Here is a 26957-nt window from a genome sequence, read left to right as displayed (position 1 = left end):
ACAACTGCTTTCTTCCTTTCTTTATGGAAATCACTTGCATGCCTTCTCAATTAAGTACAAAATTAAAATAGAAGAGATCTATCTTCTTATCACTTGCTATAATTTGTAGCATTAATGTTCCTTTTACAGCATATGGAATTGTAGTTACAAATTTGTATCCTTATGCTCATGTGTGGAAATGATCCCAGCCACGTGATTTCCTGGCTATATAGTGACTTCGTGCCCTTTATTAGCTTTAGTACGGATATCAATTGTGACATTCTTTGGTTTAGACTATTACATTACAACAGGGGTCCCCAACCGCCGGTCCGCGGACCGGTACCGGGCGATGGAACAACCCTTACCGGGCCGCTGGTTGCTGGGCGCCGCCATCTTTTTGGTAAAAAAGCTCACCGGAAGCGCTGTTTCGTCATAAAAGATGGCGGCGAGCCTTAGCGTCGTGAGCTTTTCGGGTAGAAAGCCATTTCTACCCGAAAAAGCTCACCAGAAGCTGGCGCCGCCATCTTTTATGCGAGCAAGCGCTCCGTGACCTGGCATCCGAAGCGCCTTTTCGTCATAAAAGATGGCGGCGCCCAGTTGACGCCTTGATACCGGGCATGCGCGCCAGCTGATGTCGGAACCGGGCCGCAGGCGTCGAAAAGGTTGGGGATCCCTGCATTACAAGACATATGGACCAAAATAGGTTATTTAGATTACCAACTGAACTGAGCAGTTTCTACTATATCAGATCTATATGTCATCAACTGTAGTAGCTTCCAGTCCATTTCCACACCCATTTTTAAGTGCAAGTTTTAACCTATAATGGTATGCAAAGTACAGCATATTAAAAATGGGTGCCAAGCTCATGCTTGGTCTGTCTTTTTGAGCAGCTTTAAGATACCCATATCTTTTATCTTTTATATATGCCAGTTTGAAGATATCCTTTCACATTAACTGATGATGTGATGAGTTGTCAGGTAGGTATTTATAGTAATCAACTATAAATAATGTTTAATTTAACCAACAAACACCAGTTTCACGGAAGAAAACTGATATTTCCCTTTTATTAAATTCTGTGGGTTTTTTGATTGTAGACCAGATTTGGAAGTTTAACAGCTTGTCTTGGGCATTCTCTCAAAATGACTAGCATGGATAATGTGCTCAAGCACAAAATATTAAAACAGATCTTAACACCTTCTTGTTTCCTTAACTGAAACTGTTTTACCAGCTCGGTTTGCTTTTGTCTTTTTACTAGGTAGATGGGCATACTTTCAAACAAAGCTGCAGTCCTCAGCCATTGGCCTTTAGAAAATTATTTTCCAATAGGAATATAAAGAATTCCCAATACCCTCTAAAACATGCTACCTCTCCATTAAAAAAAATCTAGAAAAAGTACCAGGTAAGGCATGAAGCCTGGTTAGCATCAAAGAAGGTGTCATATCGGAACCATACTCATTAGTGAATAGACCACCTAAAGTTTATGCGGGGTTGACCAAGCAAAATAGTTTACACATTTTAGCCTTGTCTAATTTGACCCTAATCAAGCTTGTACTCTGATGCTCTATTCCGGGACAATAAACTTTGATTTGAACTCTCGGTGTTTGTAGCTGCAGAGAGAAACAGTAGTCGGCAGTCTTCTCTAATGTCATGTCTTCCAGATATGCTTGGAGCTTCCAGAACTCCTGAGAATTCTGTAATGTATTTCAAGAAGCAATAATAGTAGAGATGGTGTCATGTTAATGCTTTAAAATCTATAAAGGGGTGGTAACTTAACATTTGTAGACTTACTAATTATCTCAAAGCATCAGGAAAATTATTCAAGTATGATGGTTATTGATTTGTACTTAGAATAGATATCAAGACTAAGGATATGGAAGATGTTTGGGCCCATGAATTGTAGCAATTCTGATAGTATTCCGTTTCAGGGGAGATACATGTCACCCCGTGGCTTTTCAGCATCAACAACTGATGTGCCAACATCAATAGTTGTGTTCAGGCTATACAGTTTTCAGTATAAGGGAGTAAGCTAGCCTAAGCTGTTTTTGTTTAGTTGTGCCAAAGAACAGTTTTATCTCAGGAAGAGTGGAATAAAAGAAATAATGACTAATGGGTAAATTCTGAGAATATAATAATGGCAAGTAATTGAGCCTTGCAGAGTTCATATAAAGGTTACAGTTCAATATGGAGACAAGAAGATTAAGGGAAGATATGGTATCAGTGCTCAGATGCATAAAAAGATGATCAGGAACTAATGCCATCAAATCTAGGACCAGAAAAAAGTACAAATCACAACTATCTGAATCTTGTCAAATGCAAGGAAAAACTGCATTATTGTAAGAGCTGTTGAACTATCTATAGATTGCTCATTACAATTGTTTTCCATCTCTGAAGGCTTTTATGAAAACGTTAGGCGACTACATCTCAAGGATAATTTAATTGGTTCCCTTTTCATTATAGATGGTTGCACTATAATTATTAAATTTGTTCGATTCCACACTTCATTAAAGTTTTCATTTGCATGCAAAAAGATTTCAGATTTCATCCTAGTCATTTTCTAGAATGATTAAAATCCCAGAGAGCCGTCATCAATTGGGGCAAACACTCTTGAGCTGAATGAATGACTGCACAGCTTCCTGTGTTCTCGTAAGCCAGTGTCCTCTAACTTGGATGCCTGCCTGATATTCGGACATTAATTCCAAAAGTTCTCTAGCCAGCAAAGTTTTCCATCAATTCTGAGAGTTGGTCTGCATATTTGGACACTACAATTGCGAAGCCTGTCATCAGTAATAAAAACCCTTAACCCTTTAGGTTTATACTGTATACTTTTCCTGTTTTTTTCATTCAAATTTCAGCAGTAGCTTTGCTTGTCACTGTAATCAATAAGTTGTTAACTAACCATAGTTTCAAAATAGAATTTTTCTTTGTCTGTGGTATAATACAGTCCATTGATTTAAAGCTATTATTGTTCAGCTAAGTGCAGCTGGGATAGCTAAAATAAAATTATAAAAAAATAGGAGTTTTTCTTAGAATAAAGAAATAGTTTTTCTTGGTATATTGGCATATAGTTTTTCTATAGTATATATGTTCATGCTGGCACATTGTGTATGAGTTTGCAATGTACGTTTCTGGCTTTATATCCTTCAGTTCTGGCTTGCTACTAATCTCAGTATCTCTCAGTAAAGAATTTGGGTGTGTTGGCAATGCTTCCTTCCTAAACCTTGCAAAGATACAGCACGTCTATAGTTATAGCATGATACCATGTGGTGTGAGGAAGACAGAAACTCTGAAAAGTTACAGGGTTGGTTCCCCCCCCCCCAAAAAAATGCATTAATATTAATGTTCAAGTCTGGCAGAAAAGAGTCCCTCACAGTTACTATTTTTGGATGTTTGCTGCATAAAAAAAAAGCTTGTCAAATGCTAGAACAGTTTTTGCCAACATTTAAGTACTTCTGCCATTTAGTATAAAGAAAGCTAAACAAAATATCCATTGCAAAACAAAACAAAACAAAAAAATGAAATCATCCTCAGACGATATACTCCTTTTGCTTGTTATAAAAGCTGTTGATGTGAGATCGGTGAATATATGTTTGTGTACATTTCATCATATGATTTGCAAACTTTCTAATCTTTTTAACACAAGTGATTGCATACTTTTTTTCAAAATTGGTAACATTTCAAGTGCATTTGGGATGTGTAAAACTGTTTCACTTAGATAACGCAATGAATGTCCCCTGTCCCCAAGAAAGGCTTTTACAACTCTTCATTCACAGACTATACCTTCAGATTTCAGATTTTGCAAGGAGATTTTTAAGTGTCTCAGTCCTTGTGCTGTTGGACATTATTCAATATATTTTCTACTGGCCTTTTATAATGAGATTGGGGCAAATTATTAATATATAAATTCAAGTGTTTGGACTTGAAAATATAAATTCAAGTGTTTGGACTTGAATGATTGAATTCTCTTCTTGCAGATGTGTTTCCAATTGTTAGCAGTCAGGTTATTTTTTTTCTTTGTTGTCATTTAAACTTAGAAATAGATATTTAAGTTCTTAATCGTATGCCTGGCTTTACTGTATTTGGACCTCTTTAAAATTACACTCGTTTTATTAGTTTATTTTATTGCCACTTGTTTTATTGTATTTTAAGTTATGCTACATTGTTCTAACCTGTGGTTACATCTCATCACTTTATTTTTAGAATATATATGATATCTTATTCATTGAAGGCAAATGCAGAAGAAAAGACGGGGTGGTGATTTGTATCCATTAATGAGTCCCAGGCAGGTGCTGTGTTTATGTTATTGGAACTCTCTTCCAATCAAATCCAAAGCATTGCATTGCTGTAGAAGACATGTTTAGTTTTAATGCTGCTTCTGTACTGATTAGTTGAATGTCTTCCCTCTCTTCTTCTAACATGAAATTATATGGGCAGATGATTCTTAATTCCAGGGTAATTTAGAATTGCATAGTAGAATATGCTGATGTGATACTTGCATTAAAAAAAACGGAGCAATATGTGGAATGAATAGACATCTTACTCTTATAATCACAATTTCCAATTTTAGTGATTGGAGTTCCTACACTAATTCTGTGCATAATGGGCATTAAATCTCAGTAAACATGCAAAGGGGTGCAGAGATAATGTTTGATTTTGCTAAGGGATCTCTCTGCAGCATGTGTATCTGTGTACGTGTGTACATGTAGTCCTCGACTTATGGCCGCAGTTCAACCCAAAATTTCTGTTGCTAAGCGAGACAGTTGTTTAGTGAGTTTTGTCCCATTTTACAACCGTTCTTGCCAGAGTTAAGTGAACCACTGCCAGAGTTGTTAAGTCAATAACATGTTTAAAAAGTGAATCTGGCTTCCCTATTAACTCTGTTTGCCAAAAAGTTACAAAAGGTGCTCAACTGACCCTGGGATACTACCACCTTTATAAATATGAGTCAGTTGCCAAGAGTCCAGATTTTGATCACATGACTGTGAAGATGCTGCAATCATCCTAACCATGAAAAACGGGCATAAATCACTTTTTTCAGTGCCGTTGTAACTTCATACTGTCACTAATTAGTTGTAAATCAAGGACTACCTGTATATGCATGTAAATAACCCCTCTCTCAAATTACAGTCTATTAAAATACAAAGAAAACAATATGTGCTGGCTGGATTTTGCTATGGAGAATTTGGTGCTAGAGTTCCAAAGACTGGACCAGCATATCTCTATAGCTACGGGACTGTTTGGTATGCTATGGGCATGCATTACTGGCTGAAACCTAATTCTTATGTCATTGGTGGGTATTTCTCTGTATCATTGGTCCAACAATATGGACAAAAAAAACCTTGTACAAGTAGTCCTCAACTTAAGTGAAACCACTTCATCCCTAAGTGATGTGATCATTAAGTGTGGCATCATGCAGCTTTGCCCAATTTTATGACCTCTTTTCTTTGCAGTCATTAAGTGACTTACACATTTGATAAGCGAATCCTACTTCCACCATTGACTTTGCTTGTTGTTAATTGGCTGGGAAGGTTGCAGATAGTGATCACATGACTCTGTGACACTGCAGCCATCAGAAATATATGCCAATTGTCAAGACCCTAATCATGTGATTATGAGAACTGCAATAGTTGTGTGGAGACTGGTCATAAGACACTTTTTTTTCCAATAGTGTCACAATTTCAAACAGTTGCCCAGTGAATGATTATAAGTTGAGGACTACTTGTACTCTGAAGCATTACAAGGCTTATGAAAGATTACAATGAACAAATTGATGAACAAGGATGACACTGTAATATACTTACTTTAGAGTATTTACCCAACAATATAACTTGGAACCCAGGAAGTCAAGTCTATTCACTAGCTGTATCTTTTCATGCCTGGGCAATTGGTAATTAAGAGATTTCAGCGGGTGGAACAGCATCTTGCCAAATGTCTCACAACTTCTCCTCTATCCACTCTGCTCCATTCCTTCTGATCTGGGTACAAACTTAATTGAGCCAGCCATTTGTTCTCCTAAGTATATGTTATTTAGAAAATGTGCCCATGCAGTTCTGAGTCACTGTTAGTAATAAATAGATTTTTACTTGAATTTTGGATTATTCAAATAAAGTGGATGTTTAATAACTCATGTAGATAAATTAAATTGGATTGTCTTGAGGATTTGCTTAAGATTCTTCCGACCGTAAGGATTTTGTAAACTTTAACTAGAGCAAGGGTCTCCAACCTTGGCAACTTGAAAGCTGGTGGACTTCAACTCCCAGAATTCTGAGCTAGAGGGTACGAGAAATAAGTGAAGAGATATCATTGATTTGAATATGCAAAACTTACCAGATACAATAATTGTCCTGGTATGTTTATTTTTGCAGGGTGGTTGGTAAGGACTTTCATACAACTTTTTAACATAGATGCCATCAGGTTTCTCACCTGGTCCTTTCCTGTAAGGATATGTATCTGTTGTTGCAAATGTGGATATGAGGAAAATTCTCTATTGGTGAATAGACATAAGTTTGACATTGTAAGGGTACCCCAAGAGTTCAGAGTTGAGGGAGGGGAGCACAGGAAAGTTTGTGTTGCTTCTAAGCGCATTTTTCCCCTCAGTGTCCCTCAACACATCATATGTTGAAATTACAGCATTTCTGTGTCATCCCACTCTGAAGCAGACTCTTTTTCTGTGCCCTGTATTTCTTCACAAGTAAGTAGTTAAAAAGCAGAGGCAAAATCACATTCTTTACTTCCTTAGAACTCAATCCAGTGGGAGCCCCAAAGCTCAGAGAATCCTCTGATTAATGTGTCTAATTAATTATTGAGAAAAATCCACCACAGTCTAAAAAGTGAAAATTGAGGCACCTGGATTCCTTTCAAGCTATGGATCCACATCTCCAAATCTCAGACGTACTCTGTAAAGAATCAGAAATGACTTTTTGAACTTGATAGTCCCATTTTGGAGTTGCTAGGAAGGCTGGACTTACGTCAGCAATTACAGTATATTTTCTGAGAACATCTGTGCAGATTATAGACGGAATAGAAACAGTTCCCCGCTGTCCTGCCCCCGTGTTCTTACTTGAGAGCTGGAATTTCCCTGCATATTGAAGTTCTGCTGCAGATTTAAGTAGTAGGGCTGTGCTTTTGTTTTTTTTCTTCCCGAGAGTGAAAGAGGAATGGGGTCCAAGCAGCTACTGTCTCTATTTTGTTTCAACCAACCAAAAACAGTTGCCTTCTGTTGAGTAATTTCCTTTAACTGACAGAACTGATGGATTTTATTCTGCAGCTAATATTTCTATCCTTTCCAAGTTACCTTTTAGTAATTTATGTTGCATAGGAACTGCAGTAGGAGGTCCTCAACTTACAACCCAGAAAAGGGAGTAGAAAAATTGTTAAAGAATGCAATTGTTAAGCTAGGCATTATGTGATCAAGCCCAATTTCACAATCCTTTTTTTGTTGAACGAATCACCTGCAGTCATTAAGGGAGACATCACATGTCTTTGACCCCTGACTTCTGCCAGCTTCCCCATTGACTATGCTCCTTGAAAGCCATTGGGAAAGTTGCAAATGGCACAGGACTGCAGGATGCTACATCTGTGGTAAGTGCAGTTACCAAACACTCTGATTGCAATCACATGACTGTTGGACACTCTGGCAGTCATAAGTATGAAGACCAGTCATAAATCACTTTATTCAGCACTTTTGTAACTTAAAGGTTGCTAAATAAATAATTGTTAAGGAAGGATTTACATATAACTCACGCTATAACTTTCTCTCTTGCATTTGTTGTTTTTGCATTGTTGAACTTACAGTATGAAGCTTTCTTGGCACAAATGTCTTTTGCAAAGAAAGATTATGGAAATTGTTAGGTATAGGAGACTCCATGGATTTAGTTCATTGTTCTCTAGCATGTTAGTATACTCAGAAACATATAATATTATAGAGGAAACTTATCTGCTAAAAAGAAATCTAAAAAGTTCCATTTCAATCTTTCTACTTCTTCAGAGTTTTTAACTCACAGTCCACAAATTATGCCTTACTACCCTGCATTCCACACAGAAAGTGAAACCATCTCTTCTTTAGAAACAACAGCCTTATTCAGCCCCCCTCCCTTTTGGCTTATTTACTTTATGTATGCTGCTCTGGACACTGAATGTGGTAAGGGTGTTATTAAAAGTACACTTTGTTCAGAAGGTGTCAGCTGAAAGACCAGGGACTGTGAAAGGATCACACAGAAGTTATTAATTCCGTTTACTCTCAGAGCTCTGGATTCTTGTTTGGGGTTTCAACCATAATCTTTTTGCTTCTTTTAAGTCAGTGGCTGTTTTAATGGTTTTAGATTATTATTACTTTATAGTCATTCTCTGCCTCAGAATATAGAGTAGGAAAAAAAAAGAAAAATTATTTTAAAGTGCAAAATTATGTAAGTTAAAGACAGTAGTCCCATTAATATAAGGAACAGGATATTGAAAATTGAAAGACCTAACTAGGTTAGTTAAATAATTCATCCAAAATAGATTGAAATGAACGAAGAACTAAGAATGTTCACCCCAAAGTAAGCTTACCTTCTAGCCTATATTCCCATCTCCAGGAAATGAAATTTATGAAATGGGATAGAATTGTGTCTAGTCAGTGTTGGTGGTGCTAGCCAAATTTATCTTCTGGGAAGCATGTACTCCTGTTCTTTATGAATTCATACTCATAATTGCTATTGTGGCACATCGATTCTGTGCTTGATTGTTTTGGTCAGCTGCTGGGTAGGATACCTCATTCATCTGAAGTATCCCCTACAGTGCTTGAGCAATAGAGCAGCATAGGCAGTTGAGAGGGTTGGTTTTTGAATTGTAGCATTGATAGCAGTTCTACTTCATTTGAATTAACTAACTCAAAGATAAGCATATATTAATTCTGTACTAATGGGAGCTTTCAATAAACATTTTATTTGTTTACTTGTACACAGATTAATTTTGCTTTTTATTTTTGTTTGTTTTTGGCTAAAAATAGTGATCCTTTCAAAGATCACCTTTTAAAAATTCGTGACCTTCACTGGACAAACATTTTTTATTTAAAGGGTATAAGATGATAATGTAGAAACTTTCAATCTTTTCAAAGTTATACTCTATTTTATCTAAATTTGTAAATATTACAGTATGCATACTACTTTTACAGAATGTAAATATGCTTGTTAATGTACATGGAAGTATTATTTAACATTTTGTGAAAAAATATTTCTTGCTTCTTGTTTTATTTTTTTTAATTAAAGTTATGATCAGGTGCAAGTTGCTTTTCATTTTTCTTAGACATGAAACATATTGTTGAACTTTTGTTAAAATGGGTGGAACCAAAGGTGTGTTTAACAATGACAAAAGAAATGCCTTTCTTGCATTTATTAAGTAACTGCAGATTCAAGGTAAATCTGTATATAGGTGACATTACCATAGTAAATGTGTTTGATTAACAAACTTGAATTCTTATATTGTAGCTTGCAGTAGTTGTATTAAAATACATGGTACTAAATTGTTTCTGATAGTATTGCAGAAGGAAGCTACTATGTTTAAGCAATGATGCAATATGAGTGGTTTGTTGCATGTTCTGCAGTAATAAAAGAGCTTTGGAAGAAAATATGTTATCTCAAAACTGAAAGCTTGTTAAAACTAAAAGCTTGTTGCGAGGTAGGTGAAGGGAGAAACCTGGTTAGAGAAAGGAAAACAAAAGTTGCCACAGGTTTCTTGATAGTGTTATGTTCTGGATAGTTTTAGATGCACTCCAGAAGATCTGAAAATAAGAACAGTGGAAGAATGATGTCTGTAGTCTACGGTTAATTAATATTCAGGTGACTTTAACCAAACAACATATGGGAGAGGGTCCTAATTCCTGTTACAGCATTCATGCATCATGCAGATACTAAATTTTTGAAACCATCTATGTAAAAACAGCAATAACAGCAAGGAAGATTACAAAATAACCTTAAGCTATAAAATAATGTATCATTTTGATTATGGTTTATTTGTAAATGTTACTGATACAATTCTATTCAAATTTGCCTGCAGTAATTTCCTTGCTAGAGAATAGTTCTGGCTATTCCCTAATCATTATGATTGTTCTTTTCTAGTTTCTGTAATAATAATATGCAAATCATTCCATGCACATTCACATTACAATTTTACTTTTGTCAATTTTTGCTTCTGTTTTCTTCCAAATAATTCCCAAGATAGAATTTCCCATATTTTATAGCCAGTGCACACTAGACTGGCAGATTGCTTTCCTGACCAGTGATTCCAACTCTGCTAAAGAATACATGAGCTTGCACTTCAAGCCAAAGCTTACCCTGGATTGCCTTTGCTATTTTAAGGCCCATTCAACCATTTCATTTTGGATCTCTCCACAATCCCTTTTTTGATCTAATCAACTGGAGCAATTTGAAATAATCAGCAAACTTGCCATCTCGTTGCTCATCTCTCATTCCAGAGGTGTTTATAAATGAGCTTAAAAGACTGATCCATGTGATACCCCTTTTATGCAACCCTCCTTTGTGAAAACTGTATTCCTAATCTCTGCTTCCTATTCTTTGATGATCACAAAACCATGAGATGACTTGTCCTCTTATGACATTGCTTCTATATTGAATAAGGAGTTTGTTGGATACATTCAGCTACTAGCACATATCAAATCATGCTTGTTTTCATGCTTGTTTACATACATACTGTACATATAGTTTTCTGTTTTTCTTCCCTCCATTTTATTCAGATTGGATTTGAAACTGTGTTATAATTTCCTGAATCTACCCTCTCTCTTTTTAAAATTTAGAATTATATTCTGATTACATAATAAGATATTTGGCTAAGGGCCGTACTTTTAATAATCATTTTCTGCTTCAAGTGCTATAAGAGCCATGGCGAATGATAACCGTGATTCATTGAGTGGAACAGTTGTTTTAATCAGGTTTATCCCCACCTTTTCTGGCTATAAAATGAATGCTGCTGTCCAGTTCTAATGGTAACCTTTTCAGCAGATCTAGGACTTTCAGAAACGTATGGGGAAAAACTATGCTACATGCTAAGTCTAGGGCTGAGTCTTAGTATTGGGAGGAAGTGAAGGAGCCTACAGGAAGTGCTTTGGGCTTTAATAAATGGGCATGCAATGTATGCTTTGAATAATGAAAAAAAACCTGCTCTACTATTTCCTATGTTTCCTAACATCGGAACAGCTTATTTAAATAAGCATTTCAAAAGAACTAATTTCTTAGAGAAACTTCAAAGGATTTTACTTTTCCTCATCTACTTCCTTCTTAAAATTCTGAGAATTTGGGGAACTCAGAATAAGAAGGGGGTTTTCTTTTATGAATTGTGGAATTCTTATCACACAAACATTGGCCTTTGCAGAAGGACAAATTTCCCCCTTCTCCTTTGTCTGCTGTTGCTAGAATAAAAGCTGAAAAGTTGCTGTTTATTTTTATTGCTCCAGATGTAGCAATATTGAGCTCATAAACCACAAATTGTACTTCCTAAAGGAAGTACTGACACTCAAAATTGGAAGTCTAGTCTGATCCTTCCCGATATTACTATTTATGTCTATTTTTAAGGCTACTGGGAGAAGTTCTGAATTATTAATTAAACACACAGATGCTTCCATATTAAGCACTTTTTGTTCAGTTTGTGGATCAAAAGGCTAGGCAGATAATGGAATCACCATATTAATAGTGCCATTGCTCTTTCGTGCCATTGGTCTCTGTAAGCAAGGAAACATTAGAACGTGAATATTGTGAATTATGTGAATAGGATGTAATATGCTGACAGGTAAAATTCCCATTTGTTCTTTCCACTCAGTCTTTCAAAATTCTTTTGATTGATTATATGTTTGCACTTTTAAAAGTGGAAGATCAGGTGTTGTTTATCCCAAACCAGGGACTATACTTGAAGACAAAAGACTGAGAATGAAGTACATTACATTGGTGGTGAAATACTCAGATTTCAGGCTGGCAACTGCTTGGAAAAAGAACCACTTTCTCTATGTAATGGAAAATAAATATTACTGCTGATAGAGATATTCATGAAAATAAATATATAACAAATTGTTTCATATTTATAATGAAGAAGTGAAATGTTTCAGTCTCTTTCATTTCAGTTTTTTACTTTGTAAAATAGGCTTCCACCACGAACTCTTACTTGGGATAAATTAGCTAAAGTCAAGTGAACTGAGTTCTAAGTAGAAACTCATAGGTTTGTACTCCTAAATTCAGAAACTGGCAGGAAATAATTGACTATTTTCTTATCCCTTAAAATAATGGTGATCCATCATACCAACAGGTTTGGAGGGTTTTATGCTAGGGGAATTCCTACCATGTAACAGAACTATTTGCAGAAGTAGCTTAGCTTTGCCTGTCCAATGATACTGATTCAGATATATTTTCTTATTTTACAGGTTCAGTTGAGAAGATGTCTTGCCAGAAAGTTATCCATTTTGGGCAGCAGTTATTTCGTCGGAAAGTGGTAGACTGTACAAGCAACGACAGCCGGTTCTCGCGGTGCCTCAACACATTTGACTTGGTTGCCCTTGGAGTAGGCAGCACTCTTGGGGCAGGGGTTTATGTTCTGGCTGGAGCAGTGGCACAAGAAAATGCAGGACCTGCCATTGTCATTTCCTTTCTGATTGCAGCTCTGGCTTCTGTGTTGGCTGGACTTTGCTATGGAGAATTTGGTGCTAGAGTTCCAAAGACTGGATCAGCGTATCTCTATAGTTATGTGACTGTTGGTGAGCTGTTGGCATTCATTACTGGATGGAATCTAATTCTTTCTTATGTCATTGGTGGGTATTCCTTTGTATTTAGATCTGTGAAATATTGCATTGTGCTCTGTCATAATAACTTCCCTTTAAACTTTAGAGTAGTTTAATATGATCATCCCAAAAGCATATTATTTGAGTAGAGAATACTGGTTAACAAGAGCAGTACTTTGAAAGGAATGGTTCTTTTAAAGTTCCAGCCTCTGAAGGTGAGAATAGAGTGATATAACTAAAAAAATGGAGGCAAAATGTGTGGGCTTTCTGAAGGGGTGAGTTGCGGAGATTAATATATGTTCGTTATTATTATAATAATCTTATTTTGAGTATTATTGTAGAAATATCTTAAAAAATGTGTTGATTTGCCATATTTTAATGGAACAATTTTAGGGAGAGGTCTGTGCAATGAGGTGAGCTCCCATTACTTGCCTCAGCTCCTGCCCACCTAGCAATTCAAAAGCATGCAAATGCGAATAGATTAATAAGTACCACTTCAGTGGGAAGATAACGGTGTTCCATATGCTGTTAGGTATAGCCATGTTGGCCACATGAGGGCTTTTAATTTTCTAATTACTGAAATTTCATGAGACTATTGGCAGTCTTATGTAAACTCTTATAAGATCTAAAAATGTTAAACTTTTTTTTCCAGATCTGTGCCTGAGCCTCTGATTAAAATTTGGGATAAATATAAGTTTCGTGGGCTCTGAATTGGAAGATGATTTAATAATGACTTTTGCAAAAGTGATATAGTACATAATCAAGCAAAAGGCACATACATTTCTTGAATAATGAGACAGGATTGTTTCAGCCAGATGATAGAGTTACATAGCAATAGCAACAGCACTTAGACTTATATACCGCTTTATAGTGCTTTACAGCCCTCTCTAACCAGTTTTATAGAGTTGACATATTGCCCCCAACAATCTGAGTCCTCATTTTACCTACCTCGGAAGGATGGAAGGCTGAGTGAACCTTGAGCCTGGTGAGATTTGAACTGCCAAATTGCAGGCCGGTTTTCAGCAGAGGTGGCCTGCAGTACTGCACTCTAATTACTGCACCACTGAGACTCATACATCATAATATTTTTAAGTGCAAAAATTGGTGAAGGGATAATGAAATTAATTAAAATGTAGAATTATTTAAATTAATTGGGTATGAAGAGCTCTTATATACAAGAAGAATGAAAGATAAATATATTGAGAAACATCTTGTTGAAAGTTGGCAAATAGTTTTGTTTTGTTTTTTTTTAAAAAAAAATTAGTGCCCTTTAGGAAATGTACTGTATGTTTTATGTGTTTTTCTTAGTTTATAACTTTTTAAAAAATGAAACACATTAATAATACATTAATCATTTTAGCAACTAACTGCAGATGAAAACTGCTAAAAACAATTTTTATTGGCTGTCAGTGAAATAATAGCTGGACAATATTTATCTTTGGTGGAATTCACATTTTGTAGAATAATTTTTCAACAGGCAGTTCCTGTAGCAAATATTTAATTTTTTTTTTGTAGAAGTGTAAAGAAATAGTGATTCATGTTTTTCTGTGATAAAAGAAAATACTTGGGAGAATCACAGCATGAATTTGTTTAAAGATGGAATTTGTTCCAAAATAAGTAGGAGTGGTTGAATAGGAAGGGTTTGGAAGGGAATGTAGGTTGAACTTCAAAAGCTCTGTATTTATTTACAACGACTTGGTGTTCGCATAAAGAATTTCCTTGCTTTGTATGCATTTATAGAATTAGCACCCCCTGATCTTGTTGATCAGAACATGGCCTCCGTGAATCTTTTTATATTGTTTTCCAGAAAAAAAACCACCCCACTCTGTTAGGCAGCTGTTCCAGGTACAAAATCAATTGTGGAGAATTCCTCTTGAGGTCCAATGCCTTCAAAGAGCATCAGCTAGAGAAGATGATTTTTACACTGTATAAGTATACAAAGAGTCCCTCCCCAGTCTTGTACCCTTCAGATATAGACTAAACTTTAGCTCCAGTTGTCACCAGTTACCATTGCCTCTCTAGGCTTGGCTTGTAAATGACCTCTCTTATCCTTTATTCAAAGTGCAATTGAAATAACTTATTTTCACTTTGACTAAAATTCCGAGTTTTACCCATCACACAATAAATGAGTGGGATTTGAATGATTTTGTAATGATTTGACTAAAGTTTGAGAATGGAGTTTAGTCACCTCTGGGTGAGATGGGAGCCAAAAAAATTATTAAATAATAATAATTAAGAGTAATATATTGAAGATCAAGGTCGTCCAATCTGACAGAGGAGATAGAATGAACAAATTACATGTTATACATAAATGATAAAAACTAGAAGTAGTAGATGCATTTATATTGGTAGATATTCAGTAAAAATGGGAAAACAATAAAAAAAATAGATACCTAAATGCTTGTAAAAAAGAAATGGGTAGTATAGGGTAATACAGAATTGATCATCTTGTTTTGGAAAGAGCATTATGACTTGCCAAGTTTTGTACTCTGACGTAGATAAATGGATTTTGGTGATTTAAATGTTCAGTTGCAAAAATTTGCAGAACCACCGGCCTCTAAAATTCCCACAGGGAACAACCTCCTCATGGTCACTTCTGAACTCTTGGATACAACAGTCCTGTGAATTTGTGTGAATAACTCCTGTTCTTATGACACAGGCCAGGAAGCTGGGGAGTAGTAGGAAACAAACAACACACATTTTAGAGGAAGATAGTTGAATTGTCTTCCATTCTTGTTCAGCCTGATTTTAAAACCTCTAGAACGGATGTCCAACTCAAGGCCCGGGGGCTGGATTTGGCCCTCGGTGTGACCAGATCTGGCCTGCGGGGCTGCCCTGAAAACTTCAAGGGGCCAGCCCACGTTGCTTCAGCCCACCCCATCCCATCACACAGGCAAATGGCAAGGTCAGTGCAGCTTCTGGTGTTTCGGGGGAAGGGGGGCTGGGTCACACCAGTGAGCAGTAAGGCTGCCACAGCTTCTGTAAATGCAGGGGTACAGGGGGGAGGATACACAGGTGTCAGGCTGGAGTGGTAATGGGACTCCCCCAAGCCGCACACCATCTCCATTTGCCTGCCTGTGTAGCCACCCCAGGCACCCTGCCTACAATGCCAGAAGCTGCGCTGGCCTTGCCACTCGCCTACATGACTCCCTCATCACCAGACGGCGAGGCTTCTCTGATTGATGAGGTTTTGGTGCTTGCCCTGCCTACCCACCCTTGCCCACCTGGCCCTTTGAGGGAAATCATAATGCTGATCTGGCCCTCAATGAAATTGAGTTTGACACCCTTGCTCTAGAAGATAAAGTGAATTTGTTGTTCACAAAACTCTTCAACAGCAGTTGCGCAATTCTGCTTGGGCATGTCAGAAGCCAAAGCATGTATTGTTCATTGGGTTGTAGAACAAAAACATAGCACCTTCAAAATAAAAAATAAAAAGAAATGTGGCCAAAATTGTATTAGTCTGTTTGGGATATCTACCCCTTTATGATGAGATTCCAATTTCAAACTGGTCACCTCTTCGATATATTTTACATGCTTTATAAATTCCTTAGCAATTTTTTTTGCTTTGCATAACCTTGTTCACTCCAGATGAAATAGTGCCATGTGTATGTTAATGGATATAATGTTATAAAAAGGTAGCTTTCATTTTTATTCTCATGCAGGAACATCAAGTGTAGCCAGAGCTTGGAGTGCAACATTTGATGAGCTTATAGGCGAGCATATTGAGAAATTCTTTGGTCGCTACATGTCTATGAATGTTCCTGGTGTGCTAGCAAAATACCCAGATGTCTTTTCTGTTTTCATTATCCTAATCTTAACAGGTGAGAGAAATAAATAAATACTATTTGGAATGAGCATTTTGTAGTGCTTTTGAAATCTTATTTTGCAGAGAAAATGAACATTCTTATTTATTTTGCCATTTTTAAAAAGCTTTTTATTTGCTGGTTCAAGTTGCCCTTCTGAGTGGTTGCAGAAATAGGATTACTTTTTGCTACTGTTTGTTTAAAATCATTTATGTGTGCATGTAGGTACAGGCTGGAAATCGTTGAACATTGTAGCTGTACTTTTTTCTTGTAATAAAAACAGTGATTAAAGATTACCTTTAATGAGCTTTAGAAAAGGCTTTGAAACTTCCCATTTTTCCCCACTTGTGGCCTAAGAAGCAACTGTATATGTTATTCACAATGTTAAAGGGAATTAGATTTAAAATCCAGATTTACTTTTGATGTTTACCTCAAAGGCTCCTACATAAATGCTCGGTACACGTTCTCTAATGTGCTTCTCAGATGTCAGGCAAGATACTCTCCAGTTGCTTGGCAACTCTGGCACAAGTCTCTGTTTTCTGAAAACCAATGAGAAAGTTGTGCAGTCTTATTTCTGCAGTTGCCAAATCTTCTTTCAGATCTGAAAGGTTTTTCCTAATTCTTTCTCCCCATATCTGTTACATTCCTTTGTAAAAAACTTGAAAGCTTGCTGAGTCTCATTCCTGCCTGAGACATCACTCAACAGCTAGCAATGGAGATTTCCATGACTGACCAGAACATGTCTAGGCACCTTCTTAAAAATTATGTTTGCTTCTTAAAAATATTCCTGAATATAATTTCATAGACTGATATCTTGGATCAGGACCATGTATTGGTATTCTGATCATGTAAGAGGTGCACTTTATAAATACTTAAATCAAGTGACTGAAATAATTGGCAACTGGAAATTTTTGAGTCATTACAAAGTTCATCAAAGTGGCTAGATTCACAACACAGCCAAACAAGCCTTGTTGTTATAAAAATACTTTGGATATGCATAATCTAAAACATAAAATTAGTAGGAAAGGGGCCATATTTGAGGCACTTACTATGTATTACTGTGTGGAATCTGAATGAAAGTTTTGGATAATTTCCTTTCTTTGCCTCTGTTTCAAAATATATATATAAGAAACTAGCAGCTGAGAAATATGTTGGTAAAAGTCTTTCCAAAAATAAATTGGGAAATGTTGAAGCAATTCTTTCCAAGAATATGTTTTTTCTTGTTGGTGTTGATTAAACAGTTATAATACAATTATCCACTGTAATTTTTTTAAGGGCTTCTGACTTTTGGTGTGAAAGAATCTGCAATGGTTAACAAAGTGTTCACTTGTATCAACGTCCTTGTCTTGGGCTTTGTGATGGTGTCAGGTTTCGTGAAAGGGTCAATAAAAAACTGGCAGATCCCAGAAAATATTTCACTTCCGGAGAAGTATGTTGGCTCTTATTTTTTATATATACATATCTGAAATAATATGTACATTCATGGCTTTTGTTTAGCACACACTGACTGTATATCAGGTATGAAAATAAGAAAAGTGGGCAGTTTGTAACACATCAGGTGGTTGATGGAGACTGAAATTCAATACTATACAAATAGTTTAATTAACAAAAATCAGTCTCATGGCTGGTGCCAGGCTGCCTATGGTTTGTTCATATGCGGTTCTTTGAATCATAAGTGGTTCAAAGCTCAGATAGTTGCAGTAAGCTTTCACTATGATCTGTTGCTATAGATAGAAATTAATTGTAAACTTGAAAGCATCCTTTTATTTACATGAGTAGTGCTTCTGTTGCAAATAAGATAAGAAATAGCAGCTGGTCCAGAGTGGATAACCTTACCCAACTTACTACAGCCAGATATTTGGGATTATAACTTTCACCATTCCATCTAAAATTAATGCTGCTGTAGATGCAGCCTCGTGTGTGAATTAGTAAAATTGTGGTTATTCACAGACTTCATGTGTATGTTCAAATTACACTTAAAATAAAAGACTACAGTGGGGGCTGCCCATTTGTTTCACTTAATGTTCATCTTGCAAAAATTTCCCCCATTGAAAGAAGTTTCTGTACTAAGAAGAATAAAATATTTGAAATGTCACTGCTGCTTTGCAACATTGAGTTCCTCCCTTATTACCTCCTAAGCAACACAGTGAGAGTTTTTCACCACACAGAGGGCCTTTTGTTAGTCCTGGTTTAATATTCTGAAGTTTTGACAGCCAGGAAGGCTGCCTTCTTTTGCAGTTGATCTAAGAGAAAAGCTATAATTCTCTGTGCCATGGGTACATTGCCTCTTTCCCGGACTTTTTAGATCTCAGTCCTTAGGCTATTGCCAATATTTAGCAAGCAAATCATAATTGGCAGATTTAAGACCTGTTAAGGAAAAAAGGCAATGGGAGGAGTCAAGTTAGGAGAAAAAAAAGTACACATAACTTGAGAAATGCATTTGAGTTATGCCTATTTTCTTCTTTGACAATACCCATTTTCCTCCTTGCCTTCTCCTCTTGTTCCTAAGAATTGGAATATGTTGTTTGACTCCAGAAAAGGGAGAATGTCTAGAAGGCAGCAAGTCTTTTTTGCCCTTTTAATCAACCTAATCTTGAAAGTGCTTCAAGACCTTGTTGTTTTTGCAGGATAGAACAATTTGCATGGACCTAAGACACTTTATATATCGTATTTACCGGACTATAGAGCACATCGGAATATAAGCCGCACCCACTAAATTTTAAAAGAAAAAAATATTTGCACATATATTAGCCGCACCAGACTATAAGCCACAGATATATACGTTGTGAAATTAGATATTTACACAGAAAGAGAAGAATGCTCTTCACACGTGGCCAGACGTCTCCAACGTCTCACCATTGATTCATTAATGCCAAGCTTACGTGCAGCAGCTCTATTTCCTTCCTGGATAAACAGATCGATTGCTTTCAACTTAAAAGCTGCATCATATGCTTTTCTTCGTGTACTTTTCATGATGAGTGTGTGAAAAATATTTTGTGTTCGTGCGTGTCGTGCTGCTTGCGTCGAGTGCGCCAAAAACTACCGGTAGCGTCGTCTTCTTTATATTGACCTCTTGCGTCTGTCACGTTTTTGCGCCCCCTGATGGCAGTTAACGAAGAAAAATCTATAGATAAGCCTGCATTGTTATACAAGCCGCAGGGTTCAAAGCGTGGGGAAAAAGTAGCGGTTTATAGTCCGGTAAATACGGTAATACAAGACATATTATATAATAAAATCTAGACTCTACTTGGAAACAATAAAGAAATTTAAAAAGAGAAGTAATAAAACCTTGGAACCAAATGGGCCAGCAAGTTTATAATGTTTATAATGTGGGCACAGCCATAGAAGAATTGCCTGGCTAAACTTTTTAGTACCTTTTATACAAATTAAAAACACAAGCTAAAACAATAAAGATTTTAGTGAATCTCTGTATGAATTTTAAATTGAACTAAATAACTCTGCATCTAAACAGAGGCCTGGATTTCTGAAAATGCAGATAGTGAGTACAGCTTCTTTGATTGACAAAGCTGAACCTCCCCTCCCCTGTCTACCTAGAAGCTAATGATAGCATACACAGGGCTTCTTATTGTTATTTAATTCAAATAATTAATTTTTTAAAATGATCATTCAACTTGTTCCAAAATTTAAAAATAGTTTTGAAACCAAACTTTAAAAATGAAAAAAAAAAAAAAAGACTCATCCTGCCCGGTCCTGTTCATATTTGCAGTGCACAAAAATAGATCCTGTTGATTGTGATGAGTGTTTTTATATATTCTTGGATTATTACAGATTGATATTAATATGCTCAAAACTAGAGGTCCATTTATTGGTGCAGTTGTTTAATAGAGCTGCAAAGAGCTCCTGGGAGCGGTACATAAATTAATAATATAGTATCCATTTAATACTGGTAAGTCTTGATGAGTCAGCCGTATTGTGTATCTTGGTAAAGTGAATTTGCCCTGTTGAATTTTCATAGTTGCAAGATACCCTTGGAATTGGGTAATCAGAATCACTTCTGATTTCTTGCTGCTTCTTCTAGTTCCACACAGGATCTGCCGCATGGTGTTGGTGGGTTTATGCCATATGGTTTTTCTGGAGTTCTTTCAGGGGCAGCTACGTGCTTTTATGCATTTGTGGGATTCGACTGTATTGCCACCACAGGTAAGATAACAAAAAAAAAAATACTTTTTAAAAATAATAATTTCTACTCTTAGCTAGGCCTTCGCTGTGTACCACTCATTTAGAGACTCAGCCATTTTTTCCATTCTGCTGCAGATTCCTCTCTGAAAATAGTTCCTGCTGCTCTGCATGGATGGTGCTTCTTCTTTTCAGCATGAAATATATTATATTTACATACAGATCAGAATCTAATTAGATTCTTGGAGAAGGGATTATGTGTTTTAAAACATAAACAGTAGAAGGTACTTCCGGAACCTGAACGTGCATCAGAATATTAATTTCAGCTGTATTTGATTGAATGATTAATTATACCATGCAATGTGACGCGATGGATTTCTACTCAGAAATAAATCAACGTTGCAAAATTTAAACAGTAGCACACTTCTTTATGCCAGTTTTGGATGTAATTTTGTGTATCACTACTTTTTACTATTAGTTTTCATTATCTCATAGGTAAGCTTGAAAATGAAGCTATAGTAATATATTCTTAGTATTTGGACAACAGCAAGAAGGAACACTGAAGTTTTATGTTGCATTGCATAATTTTAAATTATGGTGTTGAATCAAATTGTATAGTTTGATTTTCAAAGATGTAAGTTATTTATCTAGGCAAATATCTTACCTCTTAGCATAATATGCAAATGTAATGAACTGTTACACATTTCATAAATAGCTTTAGGTTTTCCTTATTGGAAACAATGAGGCAATTCAGAGAAATAACTCCTAATAATTTTAAAAGGATTTGTAAAATGCATGCTTTACAATATATTTAATATGCTACTGACAAGTTTTAATTTGGGGAAGGATTTTTGCTTTCACTAGAGGAAAATATGTCAAATGCAGTTTCTTCACTGAAAGGAAATAATTAAATTCATCTTTTGTAATCTTTGGGTTGTATCTCTGTTTTAGGTGAAGAAGTAAAAAATCCCCAGAAAGCTATTCCAATAGGCATAGTGGCCTCACTTCTGATCTGCTTTGTTGCATATTTTGGGGTGTCGGCTGCTCTTACTCTCATGATGCCTTACTATCTGCTCGATAAAAATAGCCCACTGCCAGTTGCTTTTAAGTATGTGAAATGGGACGGAGCAAACTATGCGGTTGCTGTTGGGTCCTTATGTGCTCTCTCTACAAGGTAAGGGCTACAACCTTTTTTTTTGCATACGTGCGGTAAGAGTGTACTCACTGATGAGTGTATTAATCTTTAAATAAAAATGTTCATAGTTGATTTAGGAGTTGGCTTTTTTTAACTTGACAGATTTTTAAGAGCCGTAGTGGCGCAGTGGTTAACATGCAGTACTGCAGACAAACTCACTGCTCACTCTAGGAATTTGATTCTGAGCGGTTCAATGTTGACTCAGCCTTCCATCCTTCCGAAGTCGGTAAAATGAGGACCCAGATTGTTGGGGAAAATGTGCTGACTCTCTAAACCACTTAGAACTGTAAAGCACTCTGAAGTAGTATGTAAGTCTAAGTGCTATTGCTATGCTCCACAGTTCAGGTTTGATATATTTGGAAAGGTGGGTTATTTAGATGGTAACCGTTTACAGTTTTCCCCTCATATTAGTTAAAGGTCTGTGATAAAGCTTGCAGAAGAGGTCACTGACACCTCTAGTAAATCTAAAACCCTAGAGGAAGGGGAGTTAACTACCAGTCACTGGAGACAAAGCCTTCCAATCTGCTGCTGATACATAGAATTTAAGATTTTCAGAGTTCCTAGTCCATGTCTCCAGAAACCATGCTGTGTAGGAATTCTGGAAATTTTTAATCACACATATGAGGTGGGGGGAGGGAAGACTGATAGGGTTAATTGTTCCATAATTGGAACAATGTAATTGGACTTGATAGAAACTACCTGTGTCTCTTTTGAGGTAAAATTCTTTGGCTATATCCTCCCAGGAAACTTTCGTTATTCAGAGTCCTTACAGCAGTTATCACTAATTTGTCATTTTTAATGTGAAAAAGAAGAAATAAATATAATCATTTATTTAAAGGAAATGTAATCAGATTTAGCTTTTAATCCAGCCTCACTCATTCCTTTATGTTGCCATATCTACTTTTAGGAATTTAAATCCGAGCTCTCACTCATAGGCCAGAAAAGATTCTAAACATTTTTTTTTTAAAAAAACAAAACACCATGCATATCCACTTCAGATATTGCATGCAATGCTATTGTTCAGGATTCATCGTTAAAATGAGTACAGATTTTTTTTAAGCCCACTTTTATGTACAGGTAGTTCTCAACTGGTAACCATTTATTAGTGATTGTTCAAAATTATAACTGTGCTGACAAAAGTGACCTACAACTAAACCTCACACTTATAACTGTTGCAGCGTCCCCATGGTCACATGATCAAAATTTGGGCAGTTGGCATGTATTTATAATGATTGCATGTCCCAGCATTATGTGATCATCATTTATGACTTTCCCAGCTGGCTTACAACAAGCAAAGTTAATGGGGGAATCCAGATTCACTTAACAACAGTGATTCACTTAATGACCATGCTGATCCACTTAACAACTGCAGTAAAACTGGGCATGACTCACTTAACAACTGCTTTGCTTAGTATGGAAGTTCTTGTCCTAATTGTGGTGGTAAGTTGAGGATTACCTGTCTCTCAGTAATTATTTTGGGAATAAACCTTATTAAAAGGTTTTAAGAGAGCATTAAAACTAACATAAACTATTACAACATGGGAGAACCAAGGAAAAAAGTGCAGTGAGAAAATATAAAAAGAAATAGAAGTTTTCAGTTTCTTCTGCAGCAAATATAAGTATCTGACTAATTTTTTAAAATCCCATTTTCATTACAGTGAAGATCTAGGATTCACTGCTGCAAAAGAGCAACATTTTCCTATTATCTGTTATAATTACTCTCCCAATTTGGGGGAAAAGACACTCCTTAAAAAATGAATTTCTTGCATTAGGGACAGCGTTGTTGGAATACGTTAAACAATTTTTATTTCTGTACACAAGAAATAAATCAACATTAATGTCTCTTGTCCTTTTCTAGCCTGCTTGGATCCATGTTTCCAATGCCTCGGGTTATTTATGCGATGGCAGAAGATGGATTACTATTCAGATTTTTGTCTCGTATCAATGAGCGGACAAAAACCCCAATGTTAGCTACAATAACCTCAGGAGCTGTTGCAGGTAAAAAAGATTCCTTAAGAATGACTCAAGTAATTCCTAGGTGTCCCCCATTACTCTATGCGTATGGGTGTGCATATTGTAAACATATGCATTTCATAACTCCATAAGGAGAACACTTTGCATCTATAAAGCAGTTCAAAACTAACATCACATATTTTACTGCACATTAAGATGCAAATATTTTTAAGGTTGCAAGACTTGCTCATTCAGAAGTAATATTGCTACTCTTACTCACGATGTTGCGTAAGTCACACACAACTTGATATACAGTTTGCCTTTTTTTGAACTCTGGTTTTCTTGCTTCTTTCTCATGAATTTTACATCATCTCCTGGGAAATAGAAGAGCTTGTTGGCCCAGAAGTATGGATAAGGATTAAATTGTCATGATTCATCAGGCTTGTAAATGAAATAAAAAATATCCTGCCACTTAATTTGTGTCTTCTCTCTCTCTGCCTGTGCCTCTCCCTCCTCTTCCCTGCACCATTAGCTGTCATGGCCTTTCTCTTAGACCTCAAGGATCTTGTAGACCTGATGTCTATTGGGACACTTCTAGCTTACTCCTTGGTGGCTGCCTGTGTCTTGGTACTAAGGTAAGAAACCATAGCATTGCTGACAAATTAGCCTGAAAGATAGCCCAAATTTGGTTTCTTGAAAGGTATTTAATTTTAGATTTCATTACCTACTAAGTTCAAAATGTGAACTGAACTCTTCCTCAACGGCAGCAGATCCTAGGCAACATTGGGAAGAATCCGATATGCTAGTCGGGGCAAATGATTCCCTACAGTGAAAATTGGTTTCAGGAGCATCATTCGTCTGCACTCCCAAGATCCCGTCTGCTTCATTATTGGTGCAGATGGCTTTGTGTCCCATCTGCTCTGCTGCCTTTGGGACAGGTCGTCTTGCCCTTTCCATGGAAATGCAAAACAGATGTTTGGACTTTTATCTTTGTTTATTTTGGCAAACTGCTTCACATAAGATTTTCCCTGCAATACTGTTTTTCCCTTCCGCTTTCATTTTCAAGAGTTAGGACTTTTTGCAGCTCCATTTACTAAAGTAGAGAAGCAATTGGATAGTATGAGAAAGGACCTCATGTTTATATGAAGATGAAAAGCGCAATATTAAGTGTAGAAAGTTTGCTCTTCCATTGCATAAAAACAACAGCAGAATTAAGTAGACGAACAGCAATGGATCCCGTTCACCTGCTGTCCACCTGTTTAAAATAGCAGTTGATCCAGGAGGTATGGTGGTACAGTGGCTTAAGGATGCTGGATCTGCCAACCAAAAATGGTCAGCACGCCACCAGTTCAAGCCCTGTAGCACCGCAGGACAGTGTGAGCTCCCATCACTCGCCTCTAACTCCTGCCCTGCCCACCTAGCAGTTCGAAAGCACTATTGCGAATAGATGAATGGGTACCTTTCTGGTGGGAAAGGCTAGCTGCAAAGGAGAAAGCGAGTCAGCACTGGACCTGCCCAGACACGAGGCAGGATCGACTGAGGAGCCCCAAAATTTGTCATCAACCCAAATACCACTAGCCAGATGGTGCAAGCTACTTAATTCGTGGTGCACCGTGAATAAGTGTGCAAGCACAAAACGGAACCCACTAGCAATTAATCTGTTAGAACTACTCTGTAAAGTGTAGGTCTCCCTGACATGCATGTCAGATGAAATAAATAAATAAATAAATAAATAAGCAGTTGATCCTCAATTTTTTAAATCATAGAAGTTACTTGAGCCTCTATTTTTTCTCTGTGATTTTTGTTGTTCCCTTGATAGTTGAACATTAAGTGCAAACTGCAGATTGCAATAAAACATAACACATTCTTTTCAAGAGTATTTTCTCCTTGAGGATAAATATAGTAGTATATAATACCTCAGTAACACCCTAATCAAGATATCAGACTCAGATTAGCTAAAGAAGACAGCAGTTTTAGCCTTATTCCTGGAAATACAGTTTTGAGACTGGTGGGGCATTTACCAGAGCAATAAAGCTCCAAGAAGAACATAACATCTTCAATCTTAACATTTCTGTCTATAGTTAGCCTTGGCAGCTCTGTAATTTGCATTTCATTTTATGGATTTCATAGGAGTACGTGAACCTAATACTTGTAGTTTCAGTTGATTTTATTCCACTATTCTACTCGTGATATGTTCTTCTAATACTCAAATAAAACCTTCCAATGGCACCTTTATAATTTCCAGTACTATTCTGCTAATGTGTATGTTATGTTTGTTTGTTTTCCTTATAGATACCAACCTGAGCAACCTAACTTGGCATATCAAATGGCTAGTACTACAGAGGAGACAGACACAAATGAGTCTGTAAGCACAAGTGAATCTCAAACTGCGTTTCTGCCGGAAGAGGGAGAGAAATTATCCTTAAAAGTTATCGTCCTCCCCCAAAATACAGTCCCTTCCAAACTTTCTGGGTTTATAGTGAATGTCTCTACTTGTGTCATAGGTAAGCAGCTGATTCCAAAAACCAGTATTATTCTCAATCATTGTGGCTCTGACTGTGGAGTTTCGTCTCTGAAAAGTTGGCTAGTGAGTTTGCTGACGAACTGAGAATGTCCTCCTTGCAGTTTGTGTTTTGATTTAGCTGTCTTTAGAATAAAACCATAGAAGAATGCGATAATGATGAGAAAACCCCTGAAAAAAACAGGCAGCGAATTGGCAAGTGAGAAGTTGAAGGAAGTCCATCAAAGAAGCATAGAATACATAACAATCCTAATTCAAGCAGTCCCACTTAACAGCTCTAATTGGGAGTGGAATTTCCGTGGCTCGGCAAAATGGTTGTTAGGTGAAACATATGACTGTACCACTTAGTGATGGCAATTCCAGTAGTAGCCCCAGTTGTGGTTGTTAAGCCAGGGCCACCCTGTCCTTGAGTAAGGATTCATGCTTCTGCTGTCCTCCTGGACCTTCAGGTACAGGTACCTCCTGTACTACTTCACCTGCCTTGTCAGCATTGGGAGAAAGAAGGCAAAGGTTGGGAAGGAGGTGGTGGGGGTAGGGAGCAGAGTGTTGATCAGCCAAAAGGGCAGAGATTGGGGGGGGGGGGTAGGTGGGTGAGGGGAATTGAAGCCCAGCCTG

General features: G+C 36.8%; 1 protein-coding gene across 1 annotated transcript in view; it reads left to right on the top strand.

The window, feature by feature from the left end:
* The window catches only part of SLC7A1 (solute carrier family 7 member 1), a 42562-nt gene that overhangs the window by 3907 nt on the left and 11698 nt on the right, over nucleotides 1-26957 (top strand). Inside the window, exons 2-9 of the mRNA XM_026675037.2 lie at nucleotides 12380-12763; nucleotides 16396-16554; nucleotides 17812-17965; nucleotides 20576-20697; nucleotides 21625-21847; nucleotides 23727-23866; nucleotides 24354-24456; nucleotides 26114-26325. Of these exons, the coding sequence (XP_026530822.1) occupies nucleotides 12394-12763; nucleotides 16396-16554; nucleotides 17812-17965; nucleotides 20576-20697; nucleotides 21625-21847; nucleotides 23727-23866; nucleotides 24354-24456; nucleotides 26114-26325 (1483 nt within the window). The 5' untranslated portion in view covers nucleotides 12380-12393. The remainder of the gene's footprint in view (nucleotides 1-12379; nucleotides 12764-16395; nucleotides 16555-17811; nucleotides 17966-20575; nucleotides 20698-21624; nucleotides 21848-23726; nucleotides 23867-24353; nucleotides 24457-26113; nucleotides 26326-26957) is intronic.

This window comes from Notechis scutatus, chromosome 5, assembly GCF_049901735.1.
Source record: "Notechis scutatus isolate UNSWTSFEM ecotype Mainland chromosome 5, rNotScu1.2, whole genome shotgun sequence".
Taxonomy (NCBI): Eukaryota; Metazoa; Chordata; class Lepidosauria; order Squamata; family Elapidae; genus Notechis; species Notechis scutatus.
Note: the sequence above shows the minus strand (reverse complement) of the source record. Positions and strands in the feature narration are given on the sequence as shown.